Raw genomic sequence first — 22,973 nt, forward strand, 5'->3', positions numbered from 1 at the left:
AGAGTGTCGAATTCATTCGTTCGTATTAGTTGAAATTCGCTATTTATGTATGTATAGACATTGGTGATAATGATTCGTAGTTTGGAAAGTCGTTTGTTTATTGAATCTTTTAACACACACAATGACAACGTCTCTTCTCCTCAAATACAATACAACAAACTTCTAACTCAGTTCTCAGGAATGCACTTTGCCAGTAATCCATCCTCCGGCACAAAATTAATTAGCTGATTGGACTATAAGATTTACTTTGAGCTGACCTGTTTCATTAGATCTTTAAAGAATTACCGAATCATGTCGAATTCATTCGTTATATTTCTTTCGTATTCGTTGTAATTCGTTGTTTTTTTATTCGGACATTCGGATGCATCCAAATGTCCGAAAGATGCAAAAATCGGCCGAATTTCGATTCGTTACGAAGCGAAATTGCACAAGTCTACTGCGCAGGCATAGCTACGGAGGAGAAGGAGACTCCGAAAGTCTCTGAAGAAGAATGGCGCCTGCGCACTGAGTCCAGGTGCAAGCCCCACCATCCAAGTGGACGTACAGAAGCACATAGTAACAGGGCCCCTCACAGGCTCACTTCGCTCGCCACGATTCTGGCACAGCCTCGCTTCGCTCGGCTATTTTTTATTCTAGCTCTGTGTCCACTTGGATGGTGGGGCTTGAACCTGGACTCACTGCTCAGGCGCCGTTTATCTTCAGAGATGTTCGGCTTCTCCTTGTCCTCCGTACTGCGCAAGCACAGTACAGGGCGGACACTATCCGATGGGAGATACCATTGGACACATCACCGGGTCTAGCTAAAGATTACCGGCTTATGCGGCAGGAGCCGCTGTATCCCTCCACAGGAAAAAAAGAGTCCCCAGCTTCCTGGCATCAGTACAGGATTTACAGGTGGAATAGAATTTTTAAAAACACTGACACATACAAGAACTGGTATGTGAATTTTGAGGGTGCTTAAAGAATTTGTGATGGTGCTTGAGCACCCCCAAGCTCCTATCTGGCTCTTATTCCTGAATCCGGGGACAAAACCGGAGACAGACTTGGTCCGGGGACAGTGTCCTGAGTCTGGGTACTGTCCCTGCAAACCAGGGACATCTGGTCACCCTAATATAAACAGCTAAATACATAATACAAATGAATATAAGTGACCTATTTCAGACAAGGGATTTGTATATACATTAAGACATTCCTGTAATTAGAACACCTCTGCCACACTATATAACCAGGAGGATGACTCCATTATTCCCTCTATTCCCTACTTCAGGTTTACAGTTTCTTTTCCTCATACCTGCTTATTGGACAGATGAGATCTTTCTAGTTTGTTGTCTAGTTTCTGGCTTGGACACAGAGAGGTGATGTCCGAGAAACAATCCAGCAGTGCGGCCGGCTGCTCCTGTAGGCGATCAAAGAACACTCTTTGATCGACTCTATGGCCTTGGAGGACCAGAACGATGTCATGACGTTACTTCTTGCCCATGCTGAAACAAAATAATTTTTTTTTTTTGTAAAGCGAAGAATAGCTTTTGCGTCTTTTTGACCAGAGATCTCTCCATAAGGAGGACCTGTCATCCTTATTTCTATCACAAGGGATGTTTACAGTCCTTATTATTGGAATAAAAGTGATAAAAAAAATCAAAATAAAAGGGACAGCATAAAAAAATAAAATAAAATTCTGCTGTTAGGGCACGCATATGTAAACGGTATTCAAATCACACATGTGAGGTATTGCCGTGAACATTAAAGCAAGAGCAATAATTCTAGTGCTAGACCTCTGTAACTCTAAAACGTTTGTCACCATTCCACAAGTGTGCGCAATTTTAAACCACGACATGTTAGGTATCTAATTACTCAGCATAACATCATCTTTCACAATATGCAAATTGGGGTAACTATTGCATTTTTTTATTTTTTATTCATTAGTGAATTTTTTTACAAAATACCATGACATAAAAAAGTGCAATGACCGCCATTTTATTTCCTAGGGTCTCTGTTAAAAAAAGAAAAATGTATAATGTTTGGGGGTTACGTAATTTTCTAGCAAAAAATACTAATTAAACTTGTAAACAAAAAGTGCCAGAAAAAGCCTGGGCGCAAGTCCTTTGACAACAAAACCTGGAAGCCAAATGGTTTCTATGCAGAATTGCACCAGACCCACTGTCTCTACAAAGCCGCCCCCTCCCACTTCTAGCGTTAACCCTCAACTCCTTTCTCTCTGTATCTGGTGATAAGAGCCAACACTTCCAGGTAATGGAGGTCCTTGTGACCTCCTCTATGACAGTGCTTAGATCTAGAAGCCAGTCATTACACCCAAGCAGAGTCAAATGGCTAGAGGGAGTGACATCACTACTGCTCCGGGATTCTGACACCAGTAATTTAAGGGCTGGGTGTGTGTTGCCAAGGGAATGCAGGTAAGGTGAGTACATGGGGATCAAAGGGCCTTTTGCATGGTCACCTGGGTGACAGTGCATGCACAAGGTGAAAGAGTCTCTTGAAATAATTTTTTAATCATTTATTTCAGTTAAGATTTACAGCTATAAAGATTAATTTTTTTTTTTTTAGCAAAATTTAAACCTCCAACAATAATTCAGGCAAACAGGACTTCACATAATATATATGTGAGCTGGAATAAATCACAAGATACTGAGGAGACAGAATATGAATTATTGCTCACATCAGCCAATGGGCATACAGAATCATATAATGTAAGTATAATGCCTTTACAACAAATTTATTACATTGACTGGATTCTAGAGGTTACCGCAAACATTACGACTCATCAATTAGTTGCTAGAGGTCACAGCAACAAATTTCTGCTAACTGATTGGTTGCTAGAGGCTACTTCACATCCTCATCGCTCACAGACTGTTTGCCAGAAGTTACATGTTTACCGTTCACTCATTGGTTGCTAGATGTTACATGCTTACTGCTCACTCGGTTGCTAGATGTTACATGCTTACCACTCACTGATTGGTTGCTAGAGGTTACATGTATACCACTCACTGACTGGTTGCTAGAGGTTACTGCACATTGTTACTGCTCAGTGATTGGTTGCTAGAGGTTACTGTGCATCATCTCCTTACTGCCTGCACACCATGGACTGGAGAGGTGAGGGGACCCGCCAATAGAATTCAGGTTCCTGGGTTTTGTAACACTTTAACCACCTTCAGACCGGACCATTTTGCTGGTAAATGACCAGAGGTCTTTTTACAATTTGGCACTGCGCTGCTTTAACTGCTAATTGCGCGGTCATGCAATGTTGTACCCAAACAAAATTTGCGTCCTTTTCTTCCCACAAATAGAGCTTTCTTTTGATGGTATTTGATTGCCTCTGCGATTTTTATTTTTTGCGATATAAACGTAAAAAGACCGCAAATTTTGAAAAAAAATGATATTTTCTACTTTTTGTTATTAGAAAAATCCAATAAACTCAATTTTAGTCATACATTTAGGCCAAAATGTATTCAGCCACATGTCTTTGGTAAAAAAAAAGTCAATAATTGTATATTTATTGGTTTGCGCAAAAGTTGTCACATCTACAAACTAAGGTACGTTTTCTGGAATTTACGCAGCTTTTAGTTTACGACTGCCTATCTCATTTCTTGAGGTGCTAAAATGGCAGGGCAGTACAAAACCCCCCCAAATGACCCCATTTTGGAAAGTAGACACCCTGAGGAAATTGATAAGTGGCATGTTGAGCCCATTGAATATTTTATTTTTTTGCCTCAAGCGATTGAATAATGACAAAAATTTTTTTTTTTTTTTTTTTTTTTTACACAAAGTTGTCACTAAATGATATATTGCTCACACATGCTATGGGCATATGTGAAATGACACCCCAAAATAAATTCTGCTGCTTCTCCTGAGTATGGGGATACCACATATGTGGGACTTTTTGGGAGCCTAGCCGCGTACGGGGCCCCGAAAACCAAGCACCGCCTTCAGGCTTTCTAAGGGCGTAAATTTTTGATTTCACGCCTCACTACCTATTACAGTTTTGAAGGCCATAAAATGCCAAGATGGCACAAAACCCCCACAAATGACCCCATTTTAGAAAGTAGACACCCCAAGCTATTTGCTGAGAGGCATTTTGAGTCCATGGAATATTTTATATTTTGCCACAAGTTGCGGGAAAATTACAAACTTTAATTTTTTTTTATTTTTTTTTCACAAAGTTGTCACTAAATGATATATTGCTCACACATGCTATGGGCATATGTGAAATGACACCCCAAAATAAATTCTGCTGCTTCTCCTGAGTACGGGGATACCACATATGTGGGACTTTTTGGGAGCCTAGCCGCGTACGGGGCCCCGAAAGCCAAGAACCGCCTTCAGGTTTTCTAAGGGCGTAAATATTTGACTTCACTCCTCACTACCTATTACAGTTTTGAAGGCCATAAAATGCCAAGATGGCACAAAACCCCCACAAATGACCCCATTTTAGAAAGTAGACACCCCAAGCTATTTGCTGAGAGGTATGTTGAGTCCATGGAATATTTTATATTTTGCCACAAGTTGCGGGAAAATTACAAACTTTTTTTTTTTTTTTTCACAAAGTTGTCACTAAATGATATATTGCTCACGCATGCCATGGGCATATGTGAAATGACACCCCAAAATAAATTCTGCTGCTTCTCCTGAGTACGGGGATACCACATATGTGGGACTTTTTGGGAGCCTAGCCGCGTACGGGGCCCCGAAAACCAAGCACCGCCTTCAGACTTTCTAAGGGCGTTACAGTTTTGAAGGCCATAAAATGCCAAGATGGCACAAACCCCCCCCAAATGACCCCATTTTGGAAAGTAGACACCCCTAAATTTAGGGGTACACTAGTGAGACTAGGTAATAAATGGCGGGTGCCCTGAAACTATAAAAAAAATAACTAACCAATCAGCGTCACCTGTAACAGTTATATGGTGATCACTGGTGAAAGGGTTAACTAGGGGGCAATCAGGGGGCTTTATGCGGTAGTATATGGGGGTCCCTGGCGCTATAAAAAGCTGCGGCGAACCTAAATACCTACCTGCCTAACTAGCGTCACCTGTGACACTAATACAGCGATCTGCAAACTCGGATCGCATGGTGTGAACACCCATGCGATCCGATTCTGCTGCGGACCAAAAAAAGGGTCCCGTGCGAGTTTGCGGCGGGTGCGACACGAATTCAGCCATACTATCTGTATGGCTGAACTCGAATCGCACAGAGATCGGATGTGATTTGCACTGCAGTGCGGTGCGAATCACATCCGTTCTCATAAACCGCTGCAATGTGAACCCAGCCTTAGTGACACTGGCGACGGGGGGTGATCACGGGGTTAAACCTTTATTGGGGGGGTTAGGGGGGTACCTTAGAACTAAAGGGGGCTAACCCTAACTGCCCTAACAGTTATTACAGTCACAAATGACACCCGCCGGGTGATCAGGGGGTTAAACCTTTATTAGGTAATAAATGGCGGGTGCCCTGAAACTATAAAAAAATAACTAACCAACCAGCGTCACCTGTAACAGTTATATGGTGATCACTGGTGAAAGGGTTAACTAGGGGGCAATCAGGGGGCTTTATGCGGTAGTATATGGGGGTCCCTGGCGCTATAAAAAGCTGCGGCGAACCTAAATACCTACCTGCCTAACTAGCGTCACCTGTGACACTAATACGGCGATCAGTAAAATGATCGCTTATTAGGCTGGGTTCACACTGGAGCGATGCGGGAACGCCACGAATCCGCGGCGGGTTCCCGCATCGCATGCCTCCCGGCGGCAGTTCACACTGCCCTATGCGAACTGCTGGGAGTGTCAGTGAAATGTTACTGACACCCCCAGATCAGTTCGCATATCGCAGTGCGATCTGCAAACTCGGATCGCATGGTGTGAACACCCATGCGATCCGATTCTGCTGCGGGCCAAAAAAAGGGTCCCGTGCGAATTTGCGGCGGGTGCCGCGGGTGTGGCGGGTGCGGCGAATGGCTGAACTCGAATCGCACAGAGATCGGATGTGATTTGCACTGCAGTGCGGTGCGAATCACATTCGTTCTCATAAACCGCTGCAATGTGAACCCTGCCTTAGTGACACTGGCGACGGGGGGTGATCACGGGGTTAAACCTTTATTGGGGGGGTTAGGGGGGCACATTAGAACTAAAGGGGGCTAACCCTAACTGCCCTAACAGTTATTACAGTCACAAATGACACCAATGCAAAAAAAAAAAAAAAGCAATTGGTGTCACTGTGACTGGGGGGGCAGGGGTAATTGGGGGGTCATCGGGGGGTAAAGGGGGGGTGTGAGTGTGCCTGGCATGTTCTACTGTGTAGTGTAGTGCTTGTGCAACTCACCGATGCTCTCTCCTCGGTGCCGGAACGAAAACTACCGACACGGAGGAGAGAATACATCACTTCCTCTCCTGTGTTTACATTACAGGAGAGGAAGTGATGTCACCGGACAATTTCATTCGCCGGGAGCGATCGCGAGGGGGTGGCCATGAATGAATGGCCGTCCCCTCATCCGGGATCGCTCCCGAACGAATACCGACCGCCGCAGGCACCGGGCGGGGGCCCGATCGGGCCCCCGACCCGCGGGAGGCAAGGGACGTACATGTAAGCCCTTATGCCTGCCCGTGCCATTCTGCCGACGTACATCGGCGTGCGGCGGTCGGCAAGTGGTTAAACCCAAAAGCAAACATTTATTATATTACAGCTTACCAGTTCTTGTGATGGCTGCCCTAGCTTGCTTCTTTAAGCTTTCTTTCCTCTATTTCATCTGGTGATCCAGCCAGTCTGCTGATTTTTAAAAGAACAAGGTCTTTGCCAGATATGTCAACTTGTCACTATGTCAAACAGAAAGAAGAAAGAAAGAAAGAAAGAAGAAAGTCTTAAAAAAAAAAAAGAAAACAAATCCAGTCATTAGTGCAATATATTACATTTTTGGTTTTAGCCACATTGTAGGTGGGTTTGAAATGGGGGTTTCAACTGAACTCGCACAATTTCAAACCCCCATTTTATTGTGAGTTTGGGGGCGATTTGAAAAACATTTGGGCGGGTTCATGCACAATTGTCTATTAAAATTGTCCCAGAAGTCGCCAAAAGTAGTGCAGGAACTACTTTTTGGAATCGGTGAAACGGGCCAAAGTCAGACGGTGGCTTTGACAGCAATAGGCTGCCATTTGGCATGCGATTTGACATGTCAAATTATCCCGATGTGAATGGGGCTTAATACCACTTTAACCACTACAGATCCGCGCTATTGCCAAATGACGGCATTAGCGCGGACCTACATTTTCAGGACTACGTCTATTGACGTCGTCCTGGTTACGAGCGGCCTGCGCGCCCCCTGAGGGGCGCGCGCGGCGCGCTCTGTGATCGGCGAGTCCGTGAGACTCGCCTGATCACCGATCCGTGTAAGGGGTCGATCCCGACCCCTTATCACGTGATCAGCTGTCAGCCAATGACAGCTGATCATGTGATAGAACGGAGCCGGTAATCGGCTATTATTCCTCCTCGCGCTGACAGCGCGAGGAGAGAAAAAAAAAGCCGATCACCGGCGGCCGTGATCGGGACATCAGTCCCGATCACGGCCATCAATACAAGGGACCACCTGCCACCTGCCTGTGCCCACCTGCCTCCCGCAGTGCCATCCTGAAGTAAAATAAAAGAAAAAGTAAGTGCCCCCCGTCAGTGCCCCCTGTCAGTGCCCATAGTGCCCACAGTGCCACCCACAGTGCCACCCACAGTGCCACCCCACAGTGCCACCCACAGTGCCACCCAATCTGCCTCAAAGGTGCTGCACCCCAGTGCCGCCCATCAGTGCCCAGCAGTGCCGCCCATCAGTGCCCAGCAGTGCCGCCCATCAGTGCCCAGCAGTGCCACCTATCAGAGCCACCTATCAGTGCCACCTATCAGTGCCCATCAGTCCCATCTATCTGTGGTACCTATCAGTGCCCATCCGTGCCACCCATCCGTGCCACTTATCCGTGCCACCCATCCGTGCCATCTTATCTGTGCCCATCTTTGCCCATCAGTGCCGCCTTATCTGTGCCCATCGGTGCCGCCTTATCTGTGCCTATTAGTGCCGCCTTAACTATGCCTATCAGTGCCCACCAGTGCAGCCCATCAGTGCCCACCAATGCAGCCCATCAGTGCCCACCAATGCAGCCCATCAGTGCCCACCAATGCAGCCTATCAGTGCCGCCTAATCAGCGCACTTCAATGAAGGAGAAAAATGACCCGTTTGCAAAATTTTATAACAAACTATTAAAACATGATTTTTTTTTTTTTTTTTTTGCATCTTTTTTTGTTTGTTTAGCAAAAAATAAAACTCCGAGCTGTAACTAAATACCACCAAAAGAAAGCTCTATTTGTGGGAAAAAAATGATAAAAATTTCATTTGGGTACAGTGTTGTATGCCCGCGCAATTGTCACTCAAAGTGCATCAGCGCTGAAAGCTGAAAATTGGTCTGGGACTGAGGGGGGTTTAAGTGCCCAGTAAGCAAGTGGTTAAAGAGGAACTGCAGTCTGCTCACATAATTTGTAATAAAAACATTTTTGCCGATCTGAAGCTTCCCTCCAACTGGCTGAGCTGCACCTTGACTCTTCCAAGCCCCAGGGCCATTGCTTCTCCTCCTGGCCGAAAAGGAAGTGGGTTCTAGGACTCCTTGGCCAATCAGGTCTCAGGACCATTCTAACATCAGAAAGTTATATCTATACGATACTATACAGAGAGTAAATTTTATATTGAGCATATCAGCATTTTTCTAGGTAAATATATTTCTAAAAGTGCTATTGTCATGAAATTTTCACCACGTCAGTAACAACCCATGTGCACGCCAATGTATGTCCTATTTTTGAAGAGGGATATCTCGGTAACGGCAGCAGCTGCTGCCACAACTGAGATATCCATCTCTTCAGGCGCCGGTCGTCTGTACGATAACGGTTCGCCGCGAGATCACCGCTATCGGCGGCGGGAGAGGTGCCACCCCCCCTCCCGCACCTTCTGCCGCTTATTGAAGCCGCCGGTAGCGGCGGAGGCGATCGGGTCCTGTTCCTAGCTGGGTATGGAGACGAGTGAGGCTAAGATGGCCCCCACTCGTCTCTATACCATAGGAGGGCGGAAGCAATGTCAAAATGTCACTTCTGCCCATACCTCTTAAAGGTATATTTTTTTTAAATGTCATTTATTCTTTTTTTTTTTTTGCATTTTAGTCCAAATATGAGATCTGAGGACTTTTTGACCCCAGATCTCATACGTGAGTAGCGCCCGCATATGAAAACGGTGGTCAAACCACACATGTAAGGTATCGCCGCGATCGGTAGAGTGAGAGCAATAATTCTAGCCCTAGACCTCCTCTGTAACGCAAAAAATTCAACCTATAGAATTTTTTAAATGTCGCTAATGGAGATTTTTGAGGCTAAAAGTTTGACGCCATTCCACGAGTGGGCGCAATTTTGAAGTGTGACATGTTGGGTATCAATTTACTCGGCGTACCATTATCTTTCACAATATAAAAAAATTGGGCTAATTTTACTGTTGTATTATTTTTTTATTCAAAAAAGTGAATTTTTTCCAAAAAAAAGTGCGCTTGTAAGACCGCTGTGCAAATACAGTGTGAAAAAAAGTATTTCAATGACCGCCATTTTATTCTTTAGGGTGTTAGAAAAAAAACAATATAAAATGTTTGGGGGTTCTAAGTAATTTTCTAGCAAAAAAAACTGTTTTAAACATGTAAACACCAAATCTGAAAAAGAGGCCTGGTCCTTAAGTGGTTAAAAAGCAGTCTTGCCCCTTGGAGGTGCAAATTAATATCAGCTGATTCAGTCTCAACTGATGACCTCTAAAAAGGTGTCTCGTTACCAAGGTGTCACACAAGAAACATCTCATGATGGGTAAAAGCAAAGAGCTCTATCAAGACTTTTGCAACCTTATTGTTGCAAAACATACTGATGGCATTGGTTACAGAAGGATTTCTAAACTTATGAATGTTCCAGTATGCACTGTTGGGGCCATAATCCGGAAGTGGAAAGACCATTTCTTGTTATTTCACCATAAACCGGCCACAACCAGGTGCTCATCACAAGATTCCTGACAGAGGAGTGAAAAGAATTATCAAAAGAGTTGTCCTAGAGCCAAGGTCCACTTGTGGAGAGCTTCAGAAAGTCCTGAAATTTGCAGGTGCAATTGTTTATAAGAAAACAGTAAGTATAATAATGCACTCATCCGCCATGGCCTTTATGCACTCTCACCATGTTAGACTCCATTGCTGAAGAAAAAGCATGTTGAAGCTCGTTTAAAGTTTGCGGAACAACATTTAGACAAGCCCATGGAATACTGGGAGAATATAGTCTGGTCAGATGAGACCTAAATAGAACTCTTTGGATGCCATAATACACACCATGTTTGGAGGTCAAATGGCACTGCACATCATCCCAAAAACACCCTCATACCAGAAGTGAAGTTTGGAGGTGGGAACATCATAGTGTGGGGCTGTTTTTTAGCATACGGTACTGACAAACTTCATATCATTGAAGAAAGGATGAAGGAAAAAATGTACGAAGACATTCTTGATAAAAATCTGCTGCCATCTACCAGGATGATGAAGATGAAATGAGGGTGGACATTTCAGCAAGACAATGATCCCAAACACAAAGCCAAGGAAACTCTCAATTGGTTTTAAAGAAAGAAAATAAAGCTGCTAGAATGGCCCAGCCAATCACCTGACTTAAATCCAACAGAAAATATATGGAACGAAATAAAGATCAGAGTTCATATAAGAGGCCCACTGAACCTTCAAGATTTGAAGACGGTTTGTATGGAAGAATGGGCCAAAATCACACCCGAGCAATGCATGCGGCTAGTTTCTCCATACAGGAAGCATCTTGTATAAGGATGAGTCGAACACCCCCCTGTTCGGTTCGCACCAGAACCTGCGAACAGACCTAAACTTCATGTGAACTTTAGAACCCTATTAAAGTCTATGGGACTCGAACGTTCACAATCTAAAGTGCTAATTTTAAAGGCTAATATGCAAGTTACTGTCCTAAAAAGTGTTTGGGGACCCGGGTCCTGCCCCAGGGGACATGGATCAATGCAAAAAAAAGTTTTAAAAACGGCAGTTTTTTAAGGAGCAGTGATTTTAATAATGATTAAAGTGAAACAATAAAAGTGTAATATTACTTTAAATTTCGTACCTGAGGGGTGTCTATAGTATGCCTGTGAAGTGGCGCATGTTTCCCGTGCTTAGAACTGTCCCTGCACAGTGTCATTTCGCAAGGAAAAAAAGTCTTTTAAAATCACTTTCCATTGTCGGCTCCCGCAATACAGAGAACTCAATGAGTGATCTCTGTATTAGCCTACAAATTCATTCATTGATAAAAAATAAAAAATAAAAAGCGTGGGGGTTCCCCTAAATTCAATTACCAGGCCCTTCAGGTCTGGTATGGATATTAAGGGGAACCCCGCATCAAAAAAAAATTGACGTGGGGGTCCCCCTAAATATCCATACCAGACCCTTTATCCGAGCATGCAACCTGGCAGGCCGCAGGAAAAGAGGGGGGGATGGGAGAGCGCCCCCCCTCCTGAACCATACCAGGCCACATGCCCTCAACATTGGGAGGATGCTTTGGGGGTCTGTGACCCCTCAAAGCACCATGTCCCCATGTTGATGGGGACAAGGGCCTCATCCCCACAACCCTGGCCGGTGGTTGTGGGGATCTGCGGGTGGGGGGGGGCCTATCAGAATCTGGAAGCCCCCTTTAACAAGGGGTCCCCCAGATCCCGCCCCCCCGTTTGAAATGGTAAGGGGGTACAAAAGTACCCCTACCATTTCACAAAGAAAGTGTAAAAATGGTTAAATAAGACAAACACACTTTTGAAAAATTCTTTTATTAAAAATAAAAAAAAATAAAAAAAAAGATTCCAGCGGTGCTAATCCACTCTTGCTATCCAGCGACGGATGATCATCTCTCTGGGGTCCAGCGATGGCTGATTTGATCCAGCGGCGGGTGATTTTCAGTCCAGCGCTGTCCATACATGCATCCATCTTCTGTCTCCACTGCGGAGACACTGAGGGGATCCCAGTGCTGACGTTTCTTATATTAGGAGGGCGGGGCAGAAACCTGCGTTACATCAGAGGGGGGCGGGGTCACCCATACATCACTGGGGAACCCCATGGCTTCCCTCACCAGCGTCAGAGGGGGCGGGGTCAGGTGACGGGTGGCCCCGTCCTCCTAATATAAGAAACGTCAGCGCTGGGATCCCCGCAGTGTCTTCGCAGTGGAGACAGAAGATGGATGCATGTATGGACAGCGCTGGACTGAGAGATCACACGTCGCTGGATCAGATCAGCCATCGCTGGACCCCGGAGAGATGATCATCCGTCGCTGGATAGCAAGAGTGGATTAGCATCGCTGGAATCTTTTTTTTATTTTTATTTTTTTTAATAAAGGAATTTTTCAAAAGTGTGTTTGTCTTATTTAACCATTTTTACACTTTCTTTGTGAAATTGTAGGGGTACTTTTGTACCCCCTTACCATTTCAAACAGGGGGGGCGGGATCTGGGGGTCCCCTTGTTAAAGGGGGATTCCAGATTCTGATAAGCCCCCCGCTCCCAGACCCCCACAACCACCGGCCAGGGTTGTGGGGATGAGGCCCTTGTCCCCATCAACATGGGGACATGGTGCTTTGAGGGGTCACAGACCCCCAAAGCATCCTACCAATGTTGAGGGCATGTGGCCTGGTACGGTTCAGGAGGGGGGGCGCTCTCGTCCCCCCTCTTTTCTTTCGGCCTGCCAGGTTGCGTGCTCGGATAAAGGGTCTGGTAGGGATATTTAGGGGGATCCCACGTCAATTTTTTTTTTTAATTTGACACGGGGTTCCCCTTAATATCCATACCAGACCTGAAGGGCCTGGTAATTGAATTTAGGGGAACCCCCACGCTTTTTTATTTTTTTTATTTTTTATCAATGAATGAATTGTCGGCTAATACAGAGATCACTCATTGAGTGTTCTCTGTATTAGGGGAGCCGACAATGGAAAGTGATTTTAAAATACCTTTTTTCCTTTGCGAAATGTTACTTTGTGCAGGGACAGTTCTAAGCACGGGAAACATGCGCCCCTTCACAGGCATACTATAGACACCCCCCAGGTACGAAATTTAAAGGAATATTACACTTTTATTTATTTCACTTTAATCATTATTAAAATCACTGCTCCTGAAAAAACGGCCGTTTTTAAAACTTTTTTTTGCATTGATCCATGTCCCCTGGGGCAGGACACGGGTCCCCAAACACTTTTTAGGACAGTAACTTGCATATTAGCCTTTAAAATTAGCACTTTAGATTTCTCCCATAGACTTGTACAGGGTGTTCCGGCTTTTCGAATTTGCCACAAACAGCCCAAATTGTTCACTGTTCGCTGAACAGGCGAACAGGCAATGTTCGACTCGAACATGAGTTCGACTCGAACTCGAAGCTCATCCCTAATCATGAAGCTGTCATTACCATAAAAGGATTTTATACGAAGTAATTCAAAAATTTCAGTTAGGCCGCGTACACACGGTTGGACTGTTTCTGCCCAACTTAGTCCGCCGAAACACATTTCAGCGGACAATCCGCTCGTGTGTGGGCTTCAGCTGACTTTTTCAGCGGACAGTCTGGCGGACTAAGTCTTTCGGAATTTCCGTAAGATTGTCCGTCCAAACTTGGTTTGAGCGGACAGTCCGCCCGTGTGTGTGCCAGTCCGCTGTACTTTCGAAATGAGCGGACTTTTCCCGCCCGGAGAAAAGTCTGCTCATTTCGAGCGGTTATCCAGGTAGGCGGGGCATGCGACGGAGACGTCGCGGGCCCCGCCGCCTGGTATGGACTTAAAGGGGAACCCCAACGCCGGAAAAAAACGGCGTGGGGGTGCCCCCCAAGTCCACAACAGACCCTTGTCCGAGCACGCTACCCGGCCGGCCAGGAAAGGGGGGCGAGCGAGCGCCCCCCCCACCCCAAAGCACCTTGTCCCCATGTTGATGAGGACAAGGGCCTCTTCCCGACAACCCTGGCCGTTGGTTGTCGGGGTCTGCAGGCGGGGGGCTTATAGCTCTTTTACAGGCGGTGGCCCGGTCTTCTGTCGCCGCTGTCGCCGCCGCCTTCCGTTCTTCTTCTTCTTCTTCTTCTCCAGGAGATGTTGCCTCGACGATCTCTCCGGCCGGAATGCCAGAGCCGCGCTGCGCGGCCACTTATATAGTGACAATGGGGCGGTGTCACATGGTATATGTCACATGGGACAACCCGCTCCTCTCACTGAGCTCTGTAGTGTGTAATTTCAGCTATCTGCTCCGTTTTCTGACATCTCAGACAAGCTCTGGACTTTTAACGGACATAGAGGAGAGAACACTCTAGTTAAACAGGTACAACTTATGTAGGAGGATTTGTTTCATCTCTGTATCACCTGCGGCTGGTCAAGGCACTGGGTATATGTGAGGTTTTACAACCACTTTAACCACTTGACCACTGGACACTTAAACACCCTTAATAACCAGACCAATTTTCAGCTTTCGGTGTTCTCACATTTTGAATGACAATTACTCAGTCATGCAACACTGGACCTATATGAAATTTTTGTCCTTTTTTTCACACAAATGGAGCTTTCTTCTGGTGGTATTTAATCACCGCTGGGTTTTTTATTTTTTGTGCTATAAAAGAAAAAATACAGAAAATTCTGTAAAAAAAAAAATGAATTTTTCTTTGTTTCTCTTATAAAATTTAGCAGATTAGTAATTTTTTCTTCATAAATTTTGGCCAAAATTTATACTACTACATATCTTTGGTAAAAATAAGTACAAATTGGTGGATATTATTTGGTCTTTGTGAAAGTTCTAGAGTCCACAAGCTATGGTGCCAATATCTGAAAATTGATCACACCTGAAGTTCTGACGGCCTATTTCAATTCTTGAGACCCTAACATGCCAGAAAAGTACAAATACCCCCCAAATGACCCCTTTTTGGAAAGAAGAAATTCCAAGGTATTTAGTAAGAGGCATGATGAGTTTTTTGAAGTTGTCATTTTTTCCCACAATTCTTTGCAAAATCAAGATTTTTTTTTTACTTTTTTTTTTCCACAAAATTGTCATATTATCAGTTTATTTCTCACACACAGCATATGCATACCACAAATTACACCCCAAAACACATTCTGCTATTACTCCCGAGTACGGCAATACCGCATGTGTGAGACTTTTACACAGTGTGGCCACATACAGATGCCCAACATGCAGGGAGCGCCATCAGGCGTTCTGGAGCACCCAGGACAATTCTGACATTTCTCTCCTACATGTAAAAATCATCATTTATTTGCTAGAAAATTACATAGAATCCCAAAACATTATATATGTTTTTTTAGCAAACACCCTGGAGAATACAATGGTGGCAACTTTTTATCTCGCACGGTATTTGCGCAGCAATTTTTCGAATGCTTTTTTTTTGGAAAAAAAACAGTTTTTTGCTTAAAAAAAAAACACAGTAAAGTTAGCCCAATTTTTGCATAATGTGAAAGATGAAGTTACGCTGAGTAAATAGATACCTAACATGTCACTCTTCAAAATTGCACACGCTCGTGGAATGGCACCAAACGTCGCTACTTAAAAATCCCCAAAGGCGACGATTTAATTTTTTTTACTGGTTATATGTTTTGAGTTACAGAGGAGGTCTAGGGCTAGAATTATTGCTCTCGCTCTAATGTTCACAGCGATACATCACATGTGTGGTTTGAACCCCGTTTTCATTTGTGGGCGGGACTTACGTATGCGTTCGCTTCTGCATGCGAGCACATGGGGACAGGGGCGCTTTAAAAAAAAAAATTATTGTTTATTTTACTTTATTTATTTTAGTTTGACATTTTTTTCCCCAAAAATAAATTTGTTGATCACTTTTATTCCTATTACAAGGAATGTAAACATCCCTTGTAATAGGAATATGGCATGTCAGGTCCTCTTTACAGTGAGATATGGGGTCAATAAGACCCCACATCTCACCTCTAGGCTGGGAAGCCTGAAAAAAAAAAAAAGATTCTGGCTTTGATCGTATTGGCGAGTCGGTAGAAGCATGGTATGGCTGGGTATCTCAGAGTATGGCGTTGCAGAGTATTGCGTTGCAGAGCATTGCAGGGTATTGGAGGGTGTTGCAGAGCATTGCAGAGTGTTGCAGGGTATTGGCGGGTGTTGCAGAGCATTGCAGAGTGTTGCAGGGTATTGGTGGGTGTTGCAGAGCATTGCAGAGTGCTGCAGGGTATTGGCGGGTGTTGCAGAGCATTGCAGAGTGTTGCAGGGTATTGGCGGGTGTTGCGGAGCATTGCAGAGTGTTGCAGGGCATTGCAGAGTGTTGCAGGGTATTGCAGAGTGTTGCAGGGTAATGGCAGGTGTTGCAGAGCATTGCAGAGTGTTGCAGGGCATTGCAGAGTGTTGCAGGGCATTGCAGAGTGTTGCAGGGTATTGGCAGGTGTTGCAGAGCATTGCAGTGTTGCAGGGTATTTGCGGGTGTTGCAGAGCATTGCAGAGTGTTGCAGGGCATTGGTGGGTGTTGCAGAGCATTGCAGAGTGTTGCAGGGTATTGGCGGGTGTTGCAGAGAATTGCAGAGTGTTGCAGGGTATTGTAGAGTGTTTCAGGGTATTGCAGAGTGTTGCAGGGTATTGCAGAGTGTTGCAGGGTATTGACGGGTGTTACAGACTATTGCAGAGTGTTGCAGGGTATTGCAGAGTGTTGCAGGGTATTGCAGGGTATTGCAGAGTGTTGCAGGGTATTGCAGGGTATTGCAGAGTATTGCAGAGTAATGGCAGGGTATTGCAGAGTGTTGCAGAGTATTGCAGAGTAATGGCAGGGTATTGCAGAGTATTAGCTGGCATTGCAGAGTATTGCAGGGAATTAGGGGGTTAATTTTCGGTGAGCAGCGATGTGGGCACTGCAGATGCAGCCCACAGCGCTGCTGACACCGATCTCTTCCCCCTCCGCTGTACCGATCGGCACAGAGAGGGGGAGGGAGGAACCGACGCCGGTGTGTTTACAAGTGATCCCTCCGTCATTTGAAGGAGTGATCACGTGGTAAACGGCCGCGATGAGCGGCCGTTTACCGTGATCCGTGATGCGCCGGGTCCTGTGGACCCGGCGGTCACGGATGCTCTCGAGTGCGCGCCCCGGGGGGGTCATATGACGTCCTCCCAGAGTTAAACAACCGCCCTGCAGCCGTCATTTGGCTATGGGCCGGTTGTTAAAGCGGAGGTCCACCCTAAAGTGGACCTTCCGCTCATTGGAATCCTCCCCCCCTCCGGCGCCACAATTGGCACCTTTCAGGGGGGAGGGGGGTGCAGGTACCTGTACAGTACAGGTATCTGCACCCACTTCCGGGATAGCTCTCTGCGGAAAGGGGCGTGGATTACGCCCCTTTCTGAAAGTCCCCTGCTGCCTGCTGGGAAACACACAGATCCCAGAGGCAGCGGGTCCATCCTTATTGCGCAGCGCGACTCGCGCATGCGCAGTAGGGAACCGGGAAATGAAGCCGAAAGGCTCCACTTCCTGATTCCCATACCCAAGATGGCGGCAGCAGCACCCGAGAGACGATCGAGAGATCGGCTTCGGGTGCCGACATCGCGGGCGTGCTGGACAGGTAAGTGTCACTATTTTAAAAGTCAGCAGCTGCAGTATTTGTAGCTGCTGGCTTTTAAAAAAAAAAAAAAAAAACGCGGACTCCCGGCGGACTCCCGCTTTAAGTGGTTAAAGTGGTTGTAAACCCTCCAATACAACTTTAGATCATTGAAACCTCTGCATGCTGGATCATCAGTATTCATGAGCTTCCTTTCCGAACGGCACAGATGGAAGTCTCATGATGCTTCTCTGATCATCTCCTTCCTGCTTCTCCCCATTGTGACAGAATAAGACGTCACACAGAGCAGCAATTGAGATAGAGGCTTGGTTTCGGCGCTACTGCGCATGCGCAAGATTTGCAAAGGGAAACATAGTTAGGGCGGAAATGACCTCCAGAACAGATTCAAGAAACAGTAAAGCAATGGCGCGACCAATACCTGGAAGTGAAGATATAATAAAGAAGATAAATAAGGTATTTCCCGACCTCGTTTTCTGCCGATTTTAATGTATTAACATTTGAAATTCTTTATAGTATTTATAAATTGAAAACATAAGAAAAATCATCTGGGGTTTACTTCCTCTTTAAGACCCCTTTCATACTGAGGCACTTTACAGGCTCTATAGCGCTAAAAATAGTGCCTGCAAATCGCCTCTCCTTTCACTCCAATGTGAACACACTGGAGCAGTGCGCTGGCAGGACGCTCAAAGAAGTCCTGTAAGCAGCATCTTTGAGGTGCTATATGAGCGGTGTATACATCGCTCCTGCCCATTGAATCACTTTTAACCCTTTTTCGGCCGTTAGTTAAAAGCGCCCTGCTAGCTGCCGAAAAGCCCTGCAAAAACGATGCTAAAAATAGCGGCCCAGGCGCTGCCAGTGTGAAAGTGCCCTAAGAAATAGGTAACATTTTTGTGATACTGTTTGATTAGAAAGAATCCCTGACATTTGTTCCTTGAGCTATTGTGCTTAGCACTAATCGTCAAGAAGAAAAAATTGGGACTACGTAGTAATTCAATATTAATGTATTCTGTAAATGACCAGAAACATTATTATTTATTTGATTTTCCAGATCACTCAAAGAAGCATGACTCTTAGTGTTCTGCCTGATGATACATACACAATTAAAGTACGGGTAAAGCTTTCACATATTCTGTTATTTGATGATGACCATTTTATCTGGAGCGACTGGAGTAAGGAAACAATATTTCCAGGTATTTAATTTTTGTGTTTCTCTTTAACGGTTCATAGTATCTACAGTGCCAGATTTAGACCTTGGGGGGCCCAGGTCACTTCATGTTCAGGGGCCCCTCAACATAGAAATTAATTCTATGACAAAAAAGTGAACTGAAATGAATGATAAACCACATTTATTTAAAAAAAAAAAAGTTAGATTCTAAAGAAGACACTTGTCTGATTTTTTTCCCCAATTTTATTGACTGTAAGAATACACATTACACAGGTAATTGGAACTGACCAGTTGTACATCACAGTTATACATCACACTACAATATTTATAAAAAGTTTTTCTTCCTGTACTTGCACCTGCAAAATCTTTAATGGGCCATAGATGGAATCGGTAAAGCAGGGACTGGGCGAGATTCAATCCATCTATGGACAGGCTGGTTGTACCCAAATTGATCAATCGACTTGGTTACAACCAGCCTGTTGGATTTTTTACGTACATTTACTGCTGAAAGCTGCAGCCACTAGCAGTATTTATTGTGTTCTGCATTCTGGGAAGGCTCCCTGCACACCCATAATGGAAGGAAAGAAAATTGCATAATCTATGGGCTGCCTAACTCATGAATCTGTATCATCTTGAGGATACTGCTCTCTACAGCTAGGAGGGAAAGAGCAGTCTTTCATTGGTCATCGTGGACCTCAGTTAATTATTTATCAGTGCCAAACAACCTTTCTCCTGAACAACCAGTGACCATCATGCTCAAATATTTTCTAGGAGCTATATTAACGCCTGGAAAACTATCAGCAAGCCCTTCATTGTGTAATAAAACTGCCTGTTGAGATGGAGTAAGACGTGACAGGAGCTTGGGAAATTACAATTTCCTCAAAAAACGACTGAAGTCTCTAGGGAAAATAAGTATAATTTATTTTCCAAATGAACTCCTTCTGGAAGCAGAAGAACTTTTTATTGATATAAAAGGTTCTCAGCCCTTGACATTGTATAACAGATGCTACATAATTACCATCCTCTGCCAGACCCATATCCAGCTCTACTTTTACCTTACCCTTAAAGGGATTGTAAAGTGAATTTTTTTTTTTTTTTAAATAACAAACATGTTATACTTACCTCCACTGCCCTAGAGGCGATTCAGTTCGCATTGTGCGCAATACTCCTGCAGGTGCTTCTCACGTTCATGCGAGCTCCCTCTCTTGGTGAGAAGCATCTGCAGGCGCGCTCCCGTGATACAGCCGGCTGCTATAGCCGCTCGCTGTATCACATGCCCCCGGCGCTCCGCGTCAGTGGATGTGATTGACAGCAGCGCGAGCCAATGGCTGCGCTGCTTTCCATCCATCCACTCCAGCCAATCAGCGGCCAGGCTGAACAGTGGAAAGGACATCGGGGGACGAGCGCGGGACTTTTGAGGGGTGAGGTAAGTAAAACGGGGGGGGGGGGGGGCTGGGGGCGCCGGGACTGTCAGATGTGTTTTCACCTTAATGCATAGAATGCATTAAGGTGAAAAAACATTTACCTTTGCAACCCCTTTAACCCATGAGTGGAGATCACACCAAGCTTTAGTAAATACTGGCCATAGCAGCCATTTTTATTAACAACTCCAGTAAATTTACATAACTTTATAAAACACATCCGTTTAAACCACCACCCATCAGTCACATATTTGCGTTGGTCTTTGCAAGAAAAACCCCAAGCTTGCCACATGATCCAAATCAGCACTGCGGTACCTTTAACTTAAAATAGGCCTCCAGCTGACATGCTAGCTCGTAGACAACCAAACACTGACCGCAGTGCACCCATTAACCAAATTCCAGCTAAACCACCATTAGCTAGAATACCATCAACTGGACCAGGGTCGAACTGACCATTCTGGCACTCGGGCACTGCCCAAGGGCCCCATGCCACTAAGGGGCCCCATCAGGGTTGGCAGCCTAAATAAAACCAGGGACAGTATGTAAAATCTGTGTTTTTTTTTTTTTTAAATCCCAAGATTATAGCTGCCCTGCCTCTCTAGTACCTTTTCAGTGTGTGTGTGTGTGTGTGTATTCTATGCGTGTATACTGTGTGTGTATATTGTGTGCTTGTGTGTGTATACTGTGTGGCCCCATAATCTATTGCCTGGGGTCCCAATAATCTTCTCCTATTGCCCAGGGGCCCCATAATCTTCTCCTATTGCCCGGGGGCCCCATGAGTTGTCAGTCCGCCCCTGAACAGGACCCATACCACCAATAGGTCCCGAACTCTTCCATATCTAAGGTTTCTTTCTTCACCCGCAAAGACCAACAACCTGCCACAGCACACCAGGGGAAAACTTTACCCTTGTGTGCGCAGCCACACACTCAACGCTCTCTGGATCCCATCCTGCAAACCTAGAGCCCACATATCAATCCCAACAGCATTGAGGTGTACACCGTCACCCCGAAGGTAACGCCAGGTATTAACTTCCAGCTCCAAGTGTTTGATCGCCAACCCCCCATTCCGGACAACAAATCTGCTGACATCCCTGTTCACCTTCTTCCTAGCCTTACTGATCCATTCCACTGACCTAGCTAAGCGCCAAGTGGTCCGTGCCACAATGTCGGACCACACTATGATCATCTCCGCAAATGTCCAATATAGACCTGAACCCCAAGTCATTGCCACCCGCATGCAATACTAAAATGTTAGGGGGCTTATCTAGGCACACAAATCTGTGCACTTCTGGAATGGTCCTGTTCCATAGCATTCCGGGTACCCCCAGCCACCTAATACAAGCCTCACTCCTTGAAATGCCCAATTGTCTACCCCCGGGCCGCACATTTGCCCTCCTTGCCCCCCAAAAGACATATGAATGGCCTAGTATCCAGACCAGTCCTTGGGTTCCTCCTGAAAGAAAAGAAAAGCAACCCATATAACATTAATTGCTCACCTGAGCATGTATATCAAAGACCACACTCCCCCGCTAAACTGTTGGTGGGGTCTAACATATGACTTGAAACGCCGCGACTCCCATCTCCCAATGCGTTTTACCACTGCCTCGTCCAACCCCCATCTAACTGCCTCCGTAGCAGCTCTAATGCGGAACGAATGGTATGAAAATTTCTGATCCCCCAACCCAAGGGCCGTCCAACATTTTTTTAAAACAGCAATGAACTGAAATCTTGATAATGAGTTGCCGTCCTTGTGTACCAAGAAGGAGCTTGCCACGTCTGGATGTACCACAAGGAATCCTTTAACCAACCCCACTGGGCACAAGGGCGAACCCGGTATTGCAAACACCTGCACTGTTTTGCCCTTGGCCCACTGATCTGTTTTTGATCTGCACACCAATATGGACAACCGATCATCACCACAGATGACCTCGGCTGCCCCTAAACCCCCCTTTAACTTTTTGGAAGGGCTAACCAGCTCACTGATCTGGAAAGACCCAAATAACGCCAGGGAGAACGCTGCTTTGAACAACACCACCTTGTATGGGGAAGAACACGTGTGGACCAACTGCCCCAATAACCTACCCAATAGCTCAAAAGAAACGTGGCGCCGAGTGTCTCTGTCTGACATGGATCGCCGATATCCCTTCATTGCCTGCCTTACCCAAAAATCTTTCGTAAAGTCTGGGTAACCTTGAAATTTAAACCAAATAAACAGCCCTGCCAACTTCTTGTCCAACCCCGATACCGACACACCTGCTTCCAAGTTACATGAAACAAAGTACAATACCATCAATCTCAAGTCCTTGACTTCCCGACCACTCGTGACTTGCTGCAACAGTGACAACCATTCGCACCATACTCTAGTATAAGCCGACCATGTTGCCGAGATCACCGACTGTCTTATCCATCTGGATACTCTTCCAAGGCAACTTTCCACAGCCATTTGGGACAAGGAACCCTGTGTTGCTGCCAACTCCTGGAACTTGTCCCACTAAAAGCAATGATGTTTTCCACTCCTGGGAGGTGGACAGCATAAATAAAAACATTCAGCTGTAGACAACGCAACACTAGGTGTCTGAGTAGCTGGATCACCAGTGGGGATGCAGCTGATACTTTGTTGATCACCTGCACCAACTCCAAGTTATCCCCGTGAAAACGCACTTTCAAGTTCCTGAATGACTCCCCCCATAACTTAATCACCAATACTACTGGAAACAGTTCCAGTAACAACATGTTCTTCAACAAACCTGCCTCTTTCCACGAA

The 22,973-nt window shown here is 45.4% G+C and overlaps 1 protein-coding gene across 1 annotated transcript in view; it reads left to right on the top strand.

The window, feature by feature from the left end:
• The window catches only part of LOC143999439 (interleukin-13 receptor subunit alpha-1-like), a 220,936-nt gene that overhangs the window by 163,476 nt on the left and 34,487 nt on the right, over positions 1-22,973 (top strand). Inside the window, exons 7-8 of the mRNA XM_077493983.1 lie at positions 2,563-2,705; positions 18,672-18,813. Coding sequence (XP_077350109.1) covers positions 2,563-2,705; positions 18,672-18,813 — 285 coding nt within the window. The remainder of the gene's footprint in view (positions 1-2,562; positions 2,706-18,671; positions 18,814-22,973) is intronic.

The sequence above is a fragment of the Lithobates pipiens genome, unplaced genomic scaffold (genome assembly GCF_037356315.1).
Source record: "Lithobates pipiens isolate NorthernLeopardFrog02 unplaced genomic scaffold, aLitPip1_a1.2 Scaffold_1, whole genome shotgun sequence".
NCBI classification, from domain to species: domain Eukaryota; kingdom Metazoa; phylum Chordata; class Amphibia; order Anura; family Ranidae; genus Lithobates; species Lithobates pipiens.